This window comes from Staurois parvus, unplaced genomic scaffold (genome assembly GCF_062004578.1).
Source record: "Staurois parvus isolate SC_StPar_1 unplaced genomic scaffold, SC_StPar_1.0 ptg000498l, whole genome shotgun sequence".
Classification (NCBI taxonomy): Eukaryota; Metazoa; Chordata; class Amphibia; order Anura; family Ranidae; genus Staurois; species Staurois parvus.
This window is the reverse complement of record NW_028318294.1, coordinates 1,775,484-1,793,230: the sequence shown is the minus strand read 5'-3', so window position 1 is coordinate 1,793,230 and position 17,747 is coordinate 1,775,484. Positions and strand designations below refer to the sequence as shown.

Here is a 17,747-nt window from a genome sequence, read left to right as displayed (position 1 = left end):
GTCCAACTACCCCCTCGCCGGCAGAACACAATAGCCAGTTAGTTACGATGGGTGGAAGGAAAGAAAATTGAATCATCTATGGGCTGCCTTAACCTAAGCTAATACAAATTTTTCATTTCAAAAGTTTTTACTGGTTTAAGGGAATACATAGATTGCATAGATTATCAACCAATATTGAATTGTAGGAGAAGGACAGGGCCGGGGAAGGGGAACAGAGAAAGAAAAAACTTGAGTCATGAGTGATAGGCTGGCCAAGGTGGCATATGAGGAATCAACTGAAGGTGCACAAGAGCTTGCCCAGGCAGATATCTCAGTGGCCATTCATCCATCATGCAACTCTCAAGATGCAGAATCCAATTATTCTCAATGGGTCCGTTTACATTTTAGTGTTGTTTTGTTTGATGCCTAAAGCTTGCAAAAGTACCTGACCTTCTTTGGGGCAGAATCATGTGTTTTTAGCTCCAAAGATTTTAAAGGAGAAGTACGGCCAAAGCTCTTTTGGCTAGATTTCTCCTATGGATCACTGGAGTGCACTTCATTCTACACTCCTTTGATCCTCGTTCAGCAGACATCCTGCTAAAGTCCACTGTTGGCTGACGTCACTCAGCTGGTCCAGACTCTGGAAAGATCCAGACTTTAAAGTTGGGATTCATCCAGATGCCTGGATCAGCAATTGACTCAGCCCCTCAGTAAGCCGCTGCCCCCCACAGCACAGCCCTGGTGCTCCAATAAGCGCTGGAGGGGCAGGGCAGAGCTGGTGACTGTTAGAACTAAGTGATCAGAAGTTTTTGATCGCTCAGTTCTCATTCTTAGAAGCAGCGGGGAATAGATGCAACATCGGATCGATGCTGCGTCCACCTGGGTGAGAGTAAATGATTCTCTTTTATTGGGAGTGCCTGAAAATGTGTGTTTAAGCTCATTTTTTTAGGCACTCCCATTTAATCATCTATGGGGTCAGACGAGATTCTGTTCCAGTACAATAGGGGGGAGACAGCCTCTAAACCACCCAGCTACATTTATGCCAAGTATGAATTGGGGCTCAGATGAAGTAGAATGTATGGGTAGAGCATCTGGGAAGGGTGGGATACAGGAAGGTAGAGGAGCAGAGGGTAGGAAGTATGATAGAGATGGAGGAGAAAAGGCTGCACATCACATAGCAGAGCTTGTTTTTTTTTTTTTTTTTTTTTTTATTTAAACTTGATAGTTCTTTCAACTATATGTATTGAATCTTGTCACAATGCGTTATATCGCAGTACAACGCTGTCTGCAAAATTGCAATCTGTTCTACTTTTTTTTCCAGCACAATATATTGCATGAACTAAAACAATAGGACAGAAGGTAAATGGCCCTGTCTATGCGTTAGGTAATGCTGGCCAAGGGGGCTGATGTGAATGAGTTTCAATAATTAATAAATGATTCACAAAAAAAAAAAAAAAAAGTAAAATTGCAACCAATCACAATTTAAATACTAACTGTGGTGCAAAGAAAATAGTATTATTATTATTACACAGTATTTATATAGCGCCAACAGTTTGCTCAGCGCTGTACAATGAAATACATGAGGGGTTCGAGGGCCCTGCTCCTTGGAGCTTACAATCTAGGAGGGAGGGGAGAGTGGTACAGGAAGAAATAGCTGTGGGGATGGAGTGGTGGGGAGAGTGGAGGAGATCAGCAGTTAGGTGAGGGTGGGGTAGGCTTCCCTGAAGAGATGGGTTTTCAGGGTACGCCTAAAGGTGAGGAGGGTAGGTGACAGTCTGATGGATTGGGGTAGTGAGTTCCAGAGGATGAGGGAAGCCCTGGAGAAGTCCTGGAGACGGGCATGGGAGGAGGAGACCAGGGAACTGGAGAGAAGGAGGTCCTGTGAGGAGCGGAGAGTACGTTTTGGGTGGTATTTGAATATCAGGTCGGTGATGTAGTTTGGGGCAGTGTTATGAACAGCTTTGTACGTCAGTGTTAGTATTTTGAATTTTATGCGTTGGGCAATCGGAAGCCAGTGGAGGGATTGGCAGAGGGGGGTGGCGGATAGGGAGCAGTTGGTAAGGTGGATGAGTCTGGCCGCAGAATTCAGGACAGACTGAAGCAGGGATAGCCTGTGTTGGGGTAGGCCGGCGAGGAGGGAGTTACAATAGTCAAGTCGGGAGATAAGGGAGTGAATGAGTTGCTTTGTAGTTTCTGGAGTTAGGAACGTGCGTATTTTGGAGATGTTGCGGAGGTGGAGTCTGCAATCCTTAAAAATGATGAGCTTATGTTGTCACCCTCACCAAGGGCGGACTGACCATTTGGAAACTGGGCCCGGGGTCAGTAGGGGGCCCCATGAGATGCCCCTGGTACCTTTTTCATAGGCTTTTTTGAGTTTGGGCAAGGACACAGGGGCCCCATGATCCCCTATTGCCCAGGGTCCCCATGAGTTGTCAGTCCCCCCGTGACCCTCACACACTATAAAACACCCACTTTGGGTACCTGACATTGGGGTGGATTTCATAAATGCAAATAGACTGTACACTTTGCAAGTACAGTTGCAATGTTCAAGTGCAGTTACTCCAGAGTTTAGTAAATGAGGGGACGCTCTGCTGACCTCCATCATCCAATTAAGTGCAAGCAAAAATGCTGTTTTTTTTTCTTTGCAAAGTGAAGCTTCATCTCATTTACTGGGAAAAATGAGGGCAGCTGCACTTGCAAAGTGCACAGTCTATTTGCCTTTAGTAAACCCAGCCCATTGTTTTCAGTGGCTTCTTCACACAAAGTAACCTTTTTTTATTTGTGCTGTGACATTTCCTCTTGTGGTTACATGTAAGTTTGGAGAAAAAAAAACCAACAAAAGAAAACAGCATCTTTCAAGCAGCTGCTATAAAATGTTATACTAATGATTTTATTGCCATCATTTCAATATGTCACTATATTTGCCATCTGTGCTCAGAACACGTGTAAAGATTCATTTATGACCTGGGCCATGTGCACCTCTTATCTATATTTAAAGGTAACGTATACATTTGTGGATTTAAAAGGTAATGTCAGGAAACGAGTTAAATTACAGAGCAACAAATACAAACTCTGAAACTGTACTTAAAGTAGATGTGAGCTGGTAGCCTATCAACTCATAACCATGGCAGCTTCATTTATTCCAGGTACTTATATAGCGCCGTCAATTTACACAGCACCAGGGGCGGGCTGACCATTTGGAAACTCGGGCACTGCCCGAGGGCCTGGGGTCAGTAGGCGGCCCCATGAGATTCCCCTGGTACCTTTTTCATAGGCGTTTTTGTGTTTGGGCAAGGACACAGTGGCCCCATGATCCCCTATTGCCCGGGGGCCCCATGAGTTGTCAGTCCGCCCCTGCACAGCACTTTACATATATATTGTACATTCACATCAGTCCCTAACCTTCAAGGGGCGCACAATCTAAGGTCCCTAACTCACATTCATACATACTAGGGCCAATTTAGACAGGAGCCAATTAACCAACCAGCATGTGATTTGGAGTGTGGGAGGAAACCGGAGTACCCGGAGAAAACCCATGCAGGCACAAGGAGAACATGCAAACTCCAGGCAGGTGGTGCCATGGTTGGGATTTGAACCGACAACCCTGACAGGCAGAAGTGCTAACCATTTAGCCACTGTGCTGCCCATTTAATATGCAACATAAAAGAAACCTGCCAAAAATGTCTCAAAAATACCTTTTTTTATGGTCATGTGACTGCTATTTCCTCTCTGAGTCCTGTGGTCTAAGAGCTGGGAGCAGAGACAATAGATGCCTCTGAGGTTTGCCCCAGCACTATTGACAATGAGGCTCCTGCTGGGAACCACTGTCAGACAGATCAGCATGAAAGAAAGGGGCATGGCAGCTAAACAGACTATGGGAGATAAAGGGCACGCTGTGTATCTGCACAGTATCCTGAATTTTCAAGCAGGAAGAACAGATATTGAAACTGACCACGCCAGCATGGATCTGCTTCTGCGCTTGGCATGGTGAGAATACAACAGGTAAGAAGAGGAACTGGCAGGGTGAACTAGTAAATGGAGATCACAAAGACCCAGCTACATTTACCCAAACAAGATCAAAACATAACATGTAATATGAATTTTTGGGGTAACATACAATTTAAAACTGGCCATATATGTACAGATTTCTCTCATTCAGGCCAATTGTTCTTGGCATAATGAGAACACAACAGGTAAGAAGAGGAACTGGCAGGATAACCCAGTATTGGCTGAACAAAAGAAATCCAAAGATTCCCCTATCCAGGCTAAACAGCACAGATGGAGGAATCTCCCACTGAAGACTATTGGATTCCTACAGCTGGTTAGCAAACCAGAAAAGCGACTGCATCTGATTAGCTGCAATCAAAGTTTGTCCAATTTTTCTTTTTTTTCCAAAAATATTTTTATTAGAAGAAAAGCAGGGTATAACAGTGTACATACAAGTCCAACTTTTCATTCAACTGACTCCTTCAAGTTTTCAATCGAACTTTGTTGAGCCGGATGGTGTCCATAGGACCACCAATGGCTTGATTTTCTGGAACTGGCCCACATTTCGAGCAAGGTATGGCCAGTTTAAAAGTGGAGCTAAACTTTAAATTAAACAAATTGCGAGAAGGCAGCTTTTTATTGCAGAAGAGACTTGCCATGTTCTTCTCCAATAAGACACGTACCTGCCTGTTCCCAGACTTTTATTGAATGTTCACTGAGCCATGCATGCGCAACATGGCAGACATTCCCGACACACTGGGGTGGTGTCAGAATGAATAACTAACAAGCGCATGTATGGGAGTCACATCATCCCCAACCAGCCAATCACGCATCCAGAAGAAGCCTGGAGAGAAGATGTTAGTGGCTGGTGATGAATCCAACAGTTTGCACTGCTGGAAGGTGGAGATGAGTATTCTGCCGGGAAGAGGAGTTCTGCTTTAAGTCAGTAATTCCTCTTTTTATCTGATTAAGAATCAGTCATAAACTCACTAAAACTAGAGGCAACAGTCTTTCCATGGCACTGCTGGGTGAGACTGCATGCTCCTGTCACATGATCCTGAACAATAAAGTGCTTATCTCTTGTTCCAACACACATGTGAAAGTCGCAGTAGGCAGTGATAAAAATAATAAAACATTGCGCCTACAGGCTCAGATCATTCGCTACTCAGAAAATAAAGATATTATCAACAAAAAAGATTGTTTGAATGTGCACACAAGAATCTGAATATCATGCCTTAGGGCACGGGTGTCAAACTGGTGGCCCTTCAGCTGGTTCCAAACTACAAGTCCCATGAGGCATTGCAAGATTGACAGTCACAAGCATGACTCCCAAAGGTAGAGGCATGATGGGACTTGTAGTTTTGCAACAGCTGGAGGGCCGCCAGTTTGACAACCTGCCTTAAAGGATCATAATTTTAATAATTTGTCAAATTTTTTTTGACTCTTGATCAGGGATCACGTCAAGTCTGACCACTGCTTAACCCCAGGTTCACATTTGTGCGGGTGGTGCCGCTGCGGATCCGCACGAAAATCCATGCAGCCGCACAACCCAGAGAAATGCGGACCCGCTGGCAAGTGCCATTAATTCTAATGGCACGTCGCCCGCATTGGAAAACGCAACCGTACTGGGTACCGAGGTTCCTGTGCGGGCTGCGTTTTCCAAAGAAGCGCAGGGACTTCTTCTCTGGGTGTCACGGGCACAGGAGTCCATTCAAATGAATGGGCTCTCGTGCCCGTACATAACGCGGCCTGCACGGCCACATATGTGATTCAGGGGTCACTGTTCAATAGCTTATGAATAAACCATCTTCCGACTCAAGAGTGTGCATAACAATGCGAAATAACAGACCCCTGCAGTTGTCTACATTCCTCCTAAAAGGATGAGTCCAGCTTTAGTAATACCAGTATTTAGGGTGTAGTATATAACTATATAGCACCTGTCTGAGCCCCTGATTCCACCCCCCATGACAGAAGGGGCGGGTTCTTCTTTCCACACTATCATCATTTAAAAAAAAAGTGTGCCTGTGCAGGGCTCCGCCCACACAGCTATGTCATTCATTTACAGAAATCTGTGAAAGAATGAACTACAAATCCCATCTGCCACCGCGGCAGACAGCTTTTGAGCTGTGTGGGCGCTGTCGTAGTTCATTGACACTACCTACAGCTTTCCCATACAGAGGTACAGGCAGAAATCTGTAGGAGGTGTCTGCAGGAGCCTGATGTTGTACCCATGATCTTCTGATGAAAAAAAAAAAGAAATAACAAATACACATTTTTTTTACCTGACAAAATATGTGCATTTTTTTTTTTTTTTAAACTTGGGCTTTAACTATATGCTCTGTTATTTGACACTGGTATGTACTCTCAGATGGTGCAAAGCGAAAGCATCAGCCTCAAGGTAACTAAAGCGTCAAATATAAATCATTCAGAAGAAAGACTACATAGTTATAAGCATTAAAGACATAAAGGTAAGCACAGTTGTGACTGGTTCTCTTCAACCGCAAAATTTCAAATGACACAAATGTATTAAAGTTTAAAATTCCCTGCTTATCAATATTTGTTAGATTTACTTTACAATATTTAAATACGTTAATAAATAATAGTATTCCCTGTCTTTTGTAGTTTCGTATTGATTTTTTTCTATGTTACTTTTGAAAAATCAATAAAATAGAATTTCTAAAAAAAAAAAAAAAAAAAAAGTATATATTTATACATTATATATTTTTTTTATATTTATAATTTTTTTTATATTAATAATTTTAAATGTAATTTAAAATACTTTCTATACAGTTTCTGCAACTATTATGCCACCTAAAGTGTAAAGGGTCCATTCACAGTGTGGACTCCTTCAAGCAGATGATCACCTGCATACAGCGGATTCTAATGGCAAGAATCAGCAGATTCTATTGGCTGCGATCACACATGTATTCGGACAGTAGCGGACACGTAGCCTGTACATAGAAATTACAGGCTAAGAGGAGCAACGCGCTGTTCACATGTATCCACACACCCAGCGCTCTCTCTTCTACCCTGCAGCTGCTGCTGGCTGATACAGGGAATCATGTGACCAGAGTGGAGCAGCATATAAACAGGTAAATATGCCCATCTTTGTTACACAGGTTAGCAAGCATAAGGCTACTTTCAAACTGAGTCAGAGCAAATATGCATAAGTGTTTTTGCCATGTTTGTTGTGTCTTTAACAAGACACGCGAATCACAAACTGCACCACAATGCAACGCGGGGGTGTTTTTCATGCTTTAGAAGCACCAAAAATGGAGCAATCAGGATTTAAAAAAATGCACCAGACCCACAATGGATCAGTTTGAAGAGTTCAATAGGACTACATGGTCACACTTTTTTCTTCAGCTTTTTTTTTTTTTAAAACGCAAAAGCAGAAGAAACCCGGATCAGTGTGAAAGTGTTTGGAGGGGGGAGGGAGTATTTTTAAAGGTTAGTAAAGCCTGATTCACACTCATGCAATTTCAAATTGGACTGCACAATGGAAACCACATTCATTTCGGTGGTACCTGTCCACATCAATGCAATTCAACTGCGATGTGAATTTAGGGAAGGATGGTGTGTGTGTGTGTCAGAGGATCGTTCCCTAAATTTGGATCGCGGTTGCATTGATGTGGACAGGCACCACTGAAATAATTGTGATTTCCATTGTCATGCGATTTTGTGCAGTCCACATTGAAACTGCATGAGTGTAAACCAGGCTTTACTAATCTTAAAAAATACTACCTCCCCCCTCCAAACACTTAGGATGCTTTCACACCGATCTGGGTTTCTTCTGCTTTTGTGTTTAAAAAAAAAAAAAAGTGTATATATATATATATATATATATATATATATATATATATATATATATACACACACATACATACACACACACACACGTATATTTATTTTTATTTATTTATTTTCAACCTGCTCTGGTTCAGGGACATGATCAGGCTCCCTTGTGTCAGCTGCAGGGTAAAGGATCTGGGTTTCTTCTGCTTTTGTGTTTAAAAAAAAAAAAAAAAAAAAATGAATATATATATATATATATATACAGTCATGGCCGAAATTGTTGGCACCCTTGATATTTTTCCTGAAAATCAAGTATTTCACACAAAAAAGGTATTGCATTAACACATGTTTTGCTATACACATGTTTATTCCCTTTGTATGTATTGGAACAAATATAAAACAGAGGCAGAAAAGCAAATATGACATAATGTCACACAAAACCCCAAAAATGGGCTGGACAAAAGTATTGGCACCCTTAACTTAATATTTGGTTGCACACCCTTTGGAAAACATAACTGAAATCAGTCGCTTCCTATAACCATCAATAAGCTTCTGACACCTCTCACCCGGAATTTTGGACCACTCTTCCTTTGCAAACAGCTCCAGGTCTCTCTTATTGGAAGGACACCTTTTCCCAACAGCAATTTTAAGATCTCTCCACAGGTGTTCAATGGGATTTAGATCTGGGCTCATTGCTGGCCACTTCAGAACTCTCCAGCGCTTCTTTGCCATCCATTTCTGAGTGCTTTTTGACGTATGTTTGGGGTCATTGTCCTGCTGGAAGACCCAGGATCTTGGACGCAAACCCAGCTTTCTGACACTGGGCCCTACAGTGCGACCCAAAATCCTTTGGTAATCCTCAGATTTCATGATGCCTTGCACACAGTCAAGGCACCCAGTGCCAGAGGCAGCAAAACAACCCCAAAACATCATTGAACCTCCACCATATTTTACCGTAGGTACTGTGTTTTGTTCTTTGTAGGCCTCATTCCGTTTTCGGTAAACAGTAGAATGATGTGCTTTACCGAAAAGCTCTATCTTGGTCTCATCTGTCCACAAGACGTTTTCCCAGAAGGCTTTTGGCTTACTCAAGTACATTTTGGCAAACTGTAGTCTTGCTTTTTTATGTCTCTGTGTCAGCAGTGGGGTCCTCCTGGGTCTCCTGCCATAGCGTTTCATTTCATTTAAATGTCGACGGATAGTTCGCGCTGACACTGATGCTCCCTGAGCCTGCAGGACAGCTTGAATGTCTTTGGAACATGTTTGGGGCTGCTTATCCACCATCCGGACTATTCTGCGTTGCAATCTTTCATCAATTTTCCTCATCCGTCCACGACCAGGGAGATTAGCTACAGTGCCATGGGTTGCAAACTTCTTGATAATGTTGCGCACTGTGGACAAAGGCAAATCTAGTTCTCTGGAGATGGACTTGTAACCTTGAGATTGTTGATATTTTGCCACAATTTTGGTTCTCAGGTCCTCAGACAGTTCTCGTCTCCTCTTTCTGTTGTCCATGCTTAGTGTGGCACAGACAGACACACAATGCAAAGGTTAAGTGAACGTCTCTCCTTTTTATCTGCTTTCAGGTGTGATTTCTATATTGCCCACACCTGTTACTTGCCCCAGGTGAGTTTACAGGAGCATCACATGCTTGTAACATTCTTATTTATCCGCAGTTGTGAAAGGGTGCCAATACTTTTGTCCAGCCCATTTTTGGAGGTTTGTGTGACATTATGTCGAATTTGCTTTCTTTCCTCCCTTTTTTTGTTTTGTCCCAATACACACAAAGGGAATAAACATGTGTATAGCAAAACATGTGTTAATGCAATACGTTTCGTGAGAAATACATGATTTCCTGGAGAAATATCAAGGGTGCCAACAATTTCGGCCATGACTGTATATATATATATATATATATATATATATATATATATATATATACTTTTTTTTTTTTTTTTTCAACCTGCTCTGGTTCAGGAACGTGATCAGGCTCCCTTGTGTCAGCTGCAGGGGGAAGGAGAGAGCACCGACAATGGCTGCACCATGGAATCCTCTGGGTAACGTCATTGCGCCTGGCTTTTACAGCTGCTGCTGGGGGATCCTGTGACCAGACCTGAGCAGGTTGAAAATAGGTAAGTATATGCATTTTTTTGTTTTTAACACAGGTTAGTTAGCATAGGTGTTAGAAGGGGGGGAGTATTTCTTAAGACTAGTTAGGGTTTAGTTGGAATTCTACTTTATTTATTTCAGGTACTTATATAGAGCCGCCAATTTACACAGTGCTTTACATATATATTGTACCTTCACATCAGTCCCTAACCCTCAAGGGGCGTACAATCTAAAGTCCCTAACTCACATTCATACATAACATACTAGGGCCCATTTAGATAGGATCCAATTCACCTACCCAGGGGCGGACCGACAACTCCCCAGGCAATAGGGGATCATGGGGCCCCTGTGTCCTTGCCCAAACTCGAAAAAAGCTTATGAAAAAGGTACCAGGGGCATCTCATGGGGCCCCCTACTGACCCCAGGCCCTTGGCAGTGCCCGAGTTTCCAAATGGTCAGTCCGCCCCTGCACCTACCAGCATGTCTTCAGAATGTGGGAGGAAACCGGAGTACCCGGATTAAACCCACGCAGGCACAGGGAGAACATGCAAACTCCAGGCAGGTGATGCCGTGGTTGGGATTTGAACCAACGACCCTAGTACTGCCAGGTGAAAGTGCTAACCATTTAGCCACTGTGCTGCCCCATCCATTATAGAACCAAAGCAATGTTGTAAACGACTCAAATCACATATCAATTCTAAGAGATTTACTAATTAGGGGTCATCGCCTTCTGCTCCAGGAGCAGCCATTGCTGACAGTCTGCAGTGCTGCGGGCCAGGCCTCATGTAAACACTTAATTGAAATGTGACAAGTTTACCATATTTAGACTTATTTTCCAGTCAGAGCTCTGTGGAAACTGAAAGTGTCAAAGTCACAAGAATGATGATCAACAAGATACACATATAATCTTTTGTAACATCGCTGAGAAACTTGAGACATAACCGATAGAATGGAAAAAAAATCTGCAGTAATCTGCGTTATCAGCCGGTTGTTTTTCTGCTCTTGTATAAAATGCCAACATTAATGGCTAGTTCACACCTCAATCCCTGCAATCAATATGTATTTCCACAGGAACATTTACACACATTTTTAATGCTTTTTTTTTTTTTTTTATGTGCTCAGTGCATTTTTTTCCTTTTTTTCCTGCCACTTATGTTTAAACACTTTCAGATGCAAAAAATAAAAAAAAAATGCATGCTGCTGTATTTTTTTTTTTTTAAAGTGCAGGGCCACAACAAAGTGGTGTGAACTGGGATGATTGGAAAGCATTGATTTTACCAAGCATGCGTTCAGCATCCACTTAAAAAAACTGAAAGCATCTGGTACAGTATGAACCATGCCAAAGGCTTTGTTCACAAGAGTGTGCTATAGCCTGAGGGCCGTAGTTGTGTGCATAGGGAAGCACAGGTGTTCTGTGTATCCCCGTGCAGGCGAGGGATGCACCGAAATTTCAGTGGCCAAAAATCGGGGGAAAAAGTGAGCCGATACAGGTGCCAATAATAAGAGACCCAGGCCCAATGAGGGGCAGACTGACTATTTGGCTAAAAAGGGGTTTGGGGGGGCTATGTGTACCGCAGATGGGGGGGGGGCAGAGAAAGGTAGGAGAGGAGGTAACCAGTGTATACAGTGAGGGAGCAGTGTATACAGACAAGCTTTTGTTTTTTTCTTCCCAGCTTTTATTTTTCTTCATTTTATAGCTCCAAGAAGAAGCTGTCATTTGCCCTGGTGCTAAAGTAAACAAAGGGGCGGGGTCACTAGGTAATGTCACTGGGTGACTCCGCCCCTTTGTTTACTTTAGCAGCAGGGCAAATGACAGCTCCTTCTTGGAGCTATAAAGTGAAGGGGAAAAAAAAGCCGGCAATTGGATTTAAAAACCGGCAATGACATTTATGCAGCCCATACATGGTTCAAATTCCAAACAATTTTCGTGTGAAAATCAGACCTAAGAATAATTGGCTGATTTTCGCTCTGTTAGTGGGGCAATGGCATCCACTGATTTTCATGGTTCCTCCCCATTTCGTTTATCGGGCATGCTGGAAAATTTGTGAAAAACGACCGATTTTCGAAATCATTGGTGGCACCATCGGATTACAGAACGAACGATGTTTCGATTTTCGGACGAAAAATCGTTCGGAATTCAAACTGTCTATGGCCTGCATAAGTGGCAGCAAGTGAGGGAGCCCGTACACTGCTCTCTCACTGTATACACAGCTCCCTCGCTGTATACACTGCTCCTCCCCTGCTGGCTTCTTGCACACACTGCCCCCCCACAAAGAGATTGTATGCTATCACATAGGGCAGGGGTGGGCAGCTGTGGCCCTCCAGCTGTTGGTGAACTACAAGTCCCATCATGCCTCTGCCTTTGGGAGTCATGCATGTAACTGTCAGTTTTGCAATGCCTCATGGGACTTGTAGTTCTACAACAGCTGAAGGGCCACAGTTGCCCACCCCTGACATAGGGGATAATTGGTCAGTGCATTTTGGAAAGTCTCCTGAGGTTATCTTTAAAATACGCTTCTAAACGCAAACGCGCATAAACGCGGTATGCAAACGCGGCTAAACAGACGTTTTTTAACCTACGTTTTCCAGCAGTCAGTTTCCATCATTCAGAAGTGTCCCGTGTACATGGAGCCTCAAATGAAGTTGAAATCGGAGGTAGAAATCACACTGATCTGCGGCTTTGAGATCGCGCTACTTCAAGAGAAGTAGCGTGATTTCAAAGTTGCATTAAGCCGTCGTGCACACTGGACGCTTTGATAACGCGGGTAACATTAGCTGTGTAAAGTCGCGTTAAAAATGTGCGTTCTGCTTTTTTTTTAGCGTTTTTGCATTAGCGTTTAGCAGCGTTTTCCTACATTTGCGTTTTTCTTTTTTTTTCACAGAAAAAAACATTTTTTTTCGGTCCACAAAAAATCCAAAAATGACAGTTTGTGGCATTTTACCGCATTTTCAGCGGTAGAGCGTTTTTACAGCTAAAAAACTCCTCTAGAAACCCACTAGTCCTGGGTTTTTTTCCAGCCAAAAAAACATCCCAACCAAAAAAACGTTGATTCCAGTCTATGTGTGCATGGGCACATAGGATAACATGCTGGGGGGTTTACTGGTTGTAGAAAAAAAACGCCAAAAGCCAAAAACAGCCGCTGTAAAAACGACCCGTGTGCATGAGGACTTAGCATGAACCAGGGCTAAATACATATAAATGATACAGAGTGCAATAAAAAGTTTAAATCGGACAATCTCAGCAGGGGCGGACTGACAACTCATGGGGACCCCGGATAATAGGGGATCATGGGGCCCCTGTGTCCTTGCCCAAACTCAAAAAAGCCTATGAAAAAGGTACCAGGGGCATCTCACGGGGCCCCTACTGACCCCAGGCCCTCGGGCAGTGCTCGAGTTTCCAAATGGTCAGTCCGCCCCTGAATCTAAGTATTCCCGTTTGATAACAACCAATACTGTTACTTCTTGAAAATTAAAAGTTGAAAATTAAATTATTATAGTTTGGTAAAATATTCACTATTGACGACTTAACAAATGTATGATTTTCAATCTATTTCTACTTCAAGCCTGAATAATCATTTCTAAACCAATAGCGTATAAACAGACAAGTCATACCTTTATAGCAAATAATAAATAGAAACATTGTGCCAAAGAAATATAAATGAATCAAAGTAAATGCTTTTTTATAACAATTTCATGAAATAACAAATCCACTTTGGCTATTATAATAGTCAGTTAGGAGTGCTAAGATTTTTTTTTTTTACGTTTCATAAATATCTTGAATTTCCATGCTACTAATATAAAAAAAAAACAAAAAACAAAACAAATCTGTAAAATGTTTGATCTATTGCTATCTGTGCCTATAATGCTGATTTCCCAGAATCCTCCTGTGATATAATATATACAGTATTCCTGTGGTAGACCAGTAATGTGCTGCAGTACGCCGTCTGCACACACTGCATTGGGGAATCTCCATGAGCACAAGACATTATAGACGCTTCCATTACAATTTGCAATTGATGAATATACTACCTATTTCTAGGAAATTGCATTCGAACACGCCCTGAATGGGTAATTCTAACCAGTTTTACTGGGCTTATGTCATTTATTTTATTCTATAGTTAAAAAAAACAAAACAAACACACTCTTGCATTGGCAGACATTTTTTAGTACTGTGTTCCAACAATACTGGCAAAAAAAATTTAAATTAAATTTTATAAAAAAAAACGAATAATATAAAATCTTAGACAAGCAATAATCTATGATCAGTCCTCTCTGATATTAATACTTTATATTAAAAATGTTTATACCACAGTAGAAATAAATACAATGAGCAGGGCTGGATGCAAACTCAAAAGAAAGCTGTAGCTAGGATAGAATACATAAAGGAAAAAATCTTAGAAGCAGCAGCTACCGCCAGTGTTTTTCTTTTTCTTTTTTTTTTTTTTTTTAATTGAAGTCAATGTTTTGGATTGTCCACCAGAACTGTTTTTGATCTGATAAACCAATGCAATAAATAAATGCTGGAAGTGCCTACCGCAAATATTTTGGTTTTTTTTTTATATATATATATATTTATTATGTATGATTTCATAGACATATTTACATGTCCATACACTGTGTGGTCAAAACAAAAAAAATACCTAATAAATAAATGATGTTATGATTGGGATATGTTGATGTATTGGTTCTGAGATAGATGTGTGTGTAAAATAAAAAATGTGTATATATATATATATTTTTTTTTTTTTTTTTAAACACACATCTATCCCAGAACCAATACATCAACATATCCCAATCATACTATCCAGCCCCTATGTATAGCCCTGATGGCCTTCCCACATCACACACCTATACATGCACTAGTGTACCAACAGAGATCAGCAGCTGCAAGCCATCGGCCAGTGACACCTTACAAAGTGGTCTTGGCCACCATGGAATCCCACTACATAACGCACCCTAATGCACAACCACTCAGCCATCTGAACTGTCAATCACCCCTATGAGGAATACAACCCTGCTAGGGATTCTGCGTCAGATCAGGCCCAGCTTTCATCCTGTACATAGCCAAAGGGCCACTGAGACACTTGCATTTTACCAACATCCCCCTTCCCCCAATCACCGCCATCACGGGGGGGGGCCTCTAACAACATGAAATGATCACAATATGGCCCCTGACAGCTTTATTTAATCAGACAGCCAATCGAGCAAGAATTGAACTGGAAAGTGCAGTAACCAAGGCAACCAATCAGATTCCTCTTTTCATCGGGGAAAGGCAAATGCGGATTGGATGCTGGAGGTGACAGCACAGGCACCTGAAAGGATCATATTGCTGCTATGTGATCTACAAATGGGCTCCATTCACAAAGGAGAGGGTTCCATTAAAAAAAAAAAAAGTTGGTTATTAGATTAGAAAATAAGTCAGCTGTGACCTATAATAACTGACATTTATTACATTTGCAGTGAGCTCTGGCTGAAATTAACTGACTTTTTTTTGATTTGAAGATAGTTTTGCCTGACTGAACATAACTGTTTTCTTTTATTTGAGGATAACTCAGCCTTGGCCAAAATTAGATTTTTTTTTATTTATTTAATTTTATTCGCAGTAAGCCCTAGCTAAAAATAACTGCCATTTTTTTATTTGAAGATAACTGAGCCCTAGCTGAAAAAACTGCCATTTTTTTTATTTGAGAATAAGTCATCCCTGGCTGAAAATAACTGCCATTTTTTTATTTGCATTGAGCCCAGGCTGATTTCAACATATTATTATTATTATTATACAGGATTTATATAGCGCCAACAGTTGTTGAAGTGCTTTGCAATATAAACAACTGCCTTTTTTTTTGCAGCAAACCCCTGCAGAAATCAAATACCATTTTTTGTTTGAATTTAAGCCAACCCTGGCAGAAAATCACTGACATTGTTTTTTTTTTATTTACAGTGAGCCCTGACTGAAAATAACTGCCATTTTTTTGTATTTGATGATAAGTCATCCCTGGCAGAAAATAACTGGCATTTTTTTATATGAAGATAAGTTGTCCCTGGCAGAAAATAACTGCCATTTTTTAATTTGAAGATAAGTCATTTGCGGCAGAAAATAACTGCCATTTTTTTAAATCTGAAGATAAGTCACCCCCGGCAGAAAAAAGCTGCCATTTTTATCCGAAGATAAGTCATTCTCAGTAAAAAAATAACTGCCATTTTTTATTGCACGATAAGTCATCTCCGGCAGAAAATTACTGCCATGTTTTTTATCTGAAGATAAGTCATTCTCAGTAGAAAATAACTGCCATTTTTTATCTGAAGATAAGTCATCTCCAGCAGAGATTAACTGCCATTTTTTATCTGAAGATAAGTCATCTCCAGCAGAAATTAACTGCCATTTTTTATCTGAAGAGAAGTCATCTCCAGCAGACAATAACTGCCATTTTTAATGAGAAGATAAGTCATCTCCAGCAGAAAATAACTGCCATTTTTATCTGAAGATAAGTCATCTCCAGCACAAAATAACTGCCATTTTTTTATCTGAAGATAAGTAATCTCCAGCACAAAATAACTGCCATTTTTTTATCTGAAGATGTCATCTCCAGCAGAAAATAACTGCCATTTTTAATCAGAAGATAAGTCATCTCCAGCAGAAAATAACTGCCATTTTTTTAATGAAAACACTGGCAGTGTGTCCTTTGTGAATGGAGAAGATGGGGATGTGAGGAATGGAGAGCCCCCTGTAGCTCCTCCCCCCCGGTGGCCCCCGATGACAGTGCAGATGGGGCCCCCACGTACCGTGGCGGAGGTGAGGCTGCTGTCCTGCAGGGTGAGGTGGTGGGGCTCCCATCTCCGGAGGAATTTGGAGGTGAGGATCTTGCTGAGGAAGGTCCGGGGGTGTCGGATGACACAGACCTGGATGTCGCCCTCCTGGAGCAGTTTGTATCTCATGCCATTGAAGTGGGCCAAAGATCTCCGGCACGGCACGGCGGCCATCCCCTTCCCCCCCTCCGGGCCGGACATCTCCCCCCCCAGGAGGGGTTTGTTCTCCTCGATCTGCCTGTGATCGCTGCCCCCACATGAGCCGCTCGTACAATCCATAGCAACCGGCGCCGTCCTCCCCTCCTCCACACTCCGACAACGACGGCTCACAGATCGCACACGGTCCCGGCCATGTTACATCCGCATTGTAGCCGAGAGGTCCGGCCCGGGCTCCCAGTGCTGTGTGCGGGCTGTCACCATGGATCGGACTGGTGTCGCTGTGTCTGTGTGTGTGTGCGGGGATGTGTGTGTCACAGCCAGGCAATGGGTACAAGATTGCAGCAGCTTCCCCGCTCTGATTGGCCGGCCCGGAGTCACGTGTCCGCTCAATGACGTCAATGGCAGAAGCTAGAAGATCAGGATGCACATTGTGTGTGTGGTGCAGGGGGGGAGGGAGAGGGGGTGTCATGATTGGGAGAGATGGGGACAGGGCTCCATCCCTGACAGATCACACCACACACTGCGATCACATACAATCTACACATTAACCACTTCCCCTCCGGACCAATCCGAACATCTCTCTCCTACATGGGAGGAAAAAATGACTTCGAACCCCGAACGTTCCGTATATATCTATGTTCTAGCAGTGCCCGAGAGCTGTGGTCTCCAAACTGCGGCCCAGGGGCCGGATATGGCCCTTTGATTGCTTGTATCTGGCTTTTGGGGCACTATTTTATTCACTGACACCAATGAACGGCACGATTCCTACCAATGACACCGATGATGGCACACGATTCCTACCAATGACCCCGACGATGGTTAGTGACTCCTACCAATGACACCGACGATGGTGCATGATTCCTACCAATGTTGGCGATGATGATGCACAATTCCTTCCGACGATGGTGCACAAT

The 17,747-nt window shown here is 42.5% G+C and overlaps 1 protein-coding gene across 4 annotated transcripts in view; it reads right to left on the bottom strand.

The window, feature by feature from the left end:
• CMIP (c-Maf inducing protein) overlaps nt 1–17,197 on the bottom strand; it is a 275,138-nt gene extending 257,941 nt beyond the window's left edge. For 2 of the 4 annotated variants that reach the window (XM_089689804.1, XM_089689805.1), the window contains exon 1: nt 16,651–17,195. In XM_089689804.1, coding sequence (XP_089545930.1) covers nt 16,651–16,953 — 303 coding nt within the window. In that variant the 5' untranslated portion in view covers nt 16,954–17,195. Of the gene's footprint in view, nt 1–16,650 lie in introns of all 4 variants that reach the window. The other 2 variants (XM_089689802.1, XM_089689803.1) reach the window with 2 other exon arrangements.
• Between the last annotated feature and the right edge of the window lie 550 nt (nt 17,198–17,747).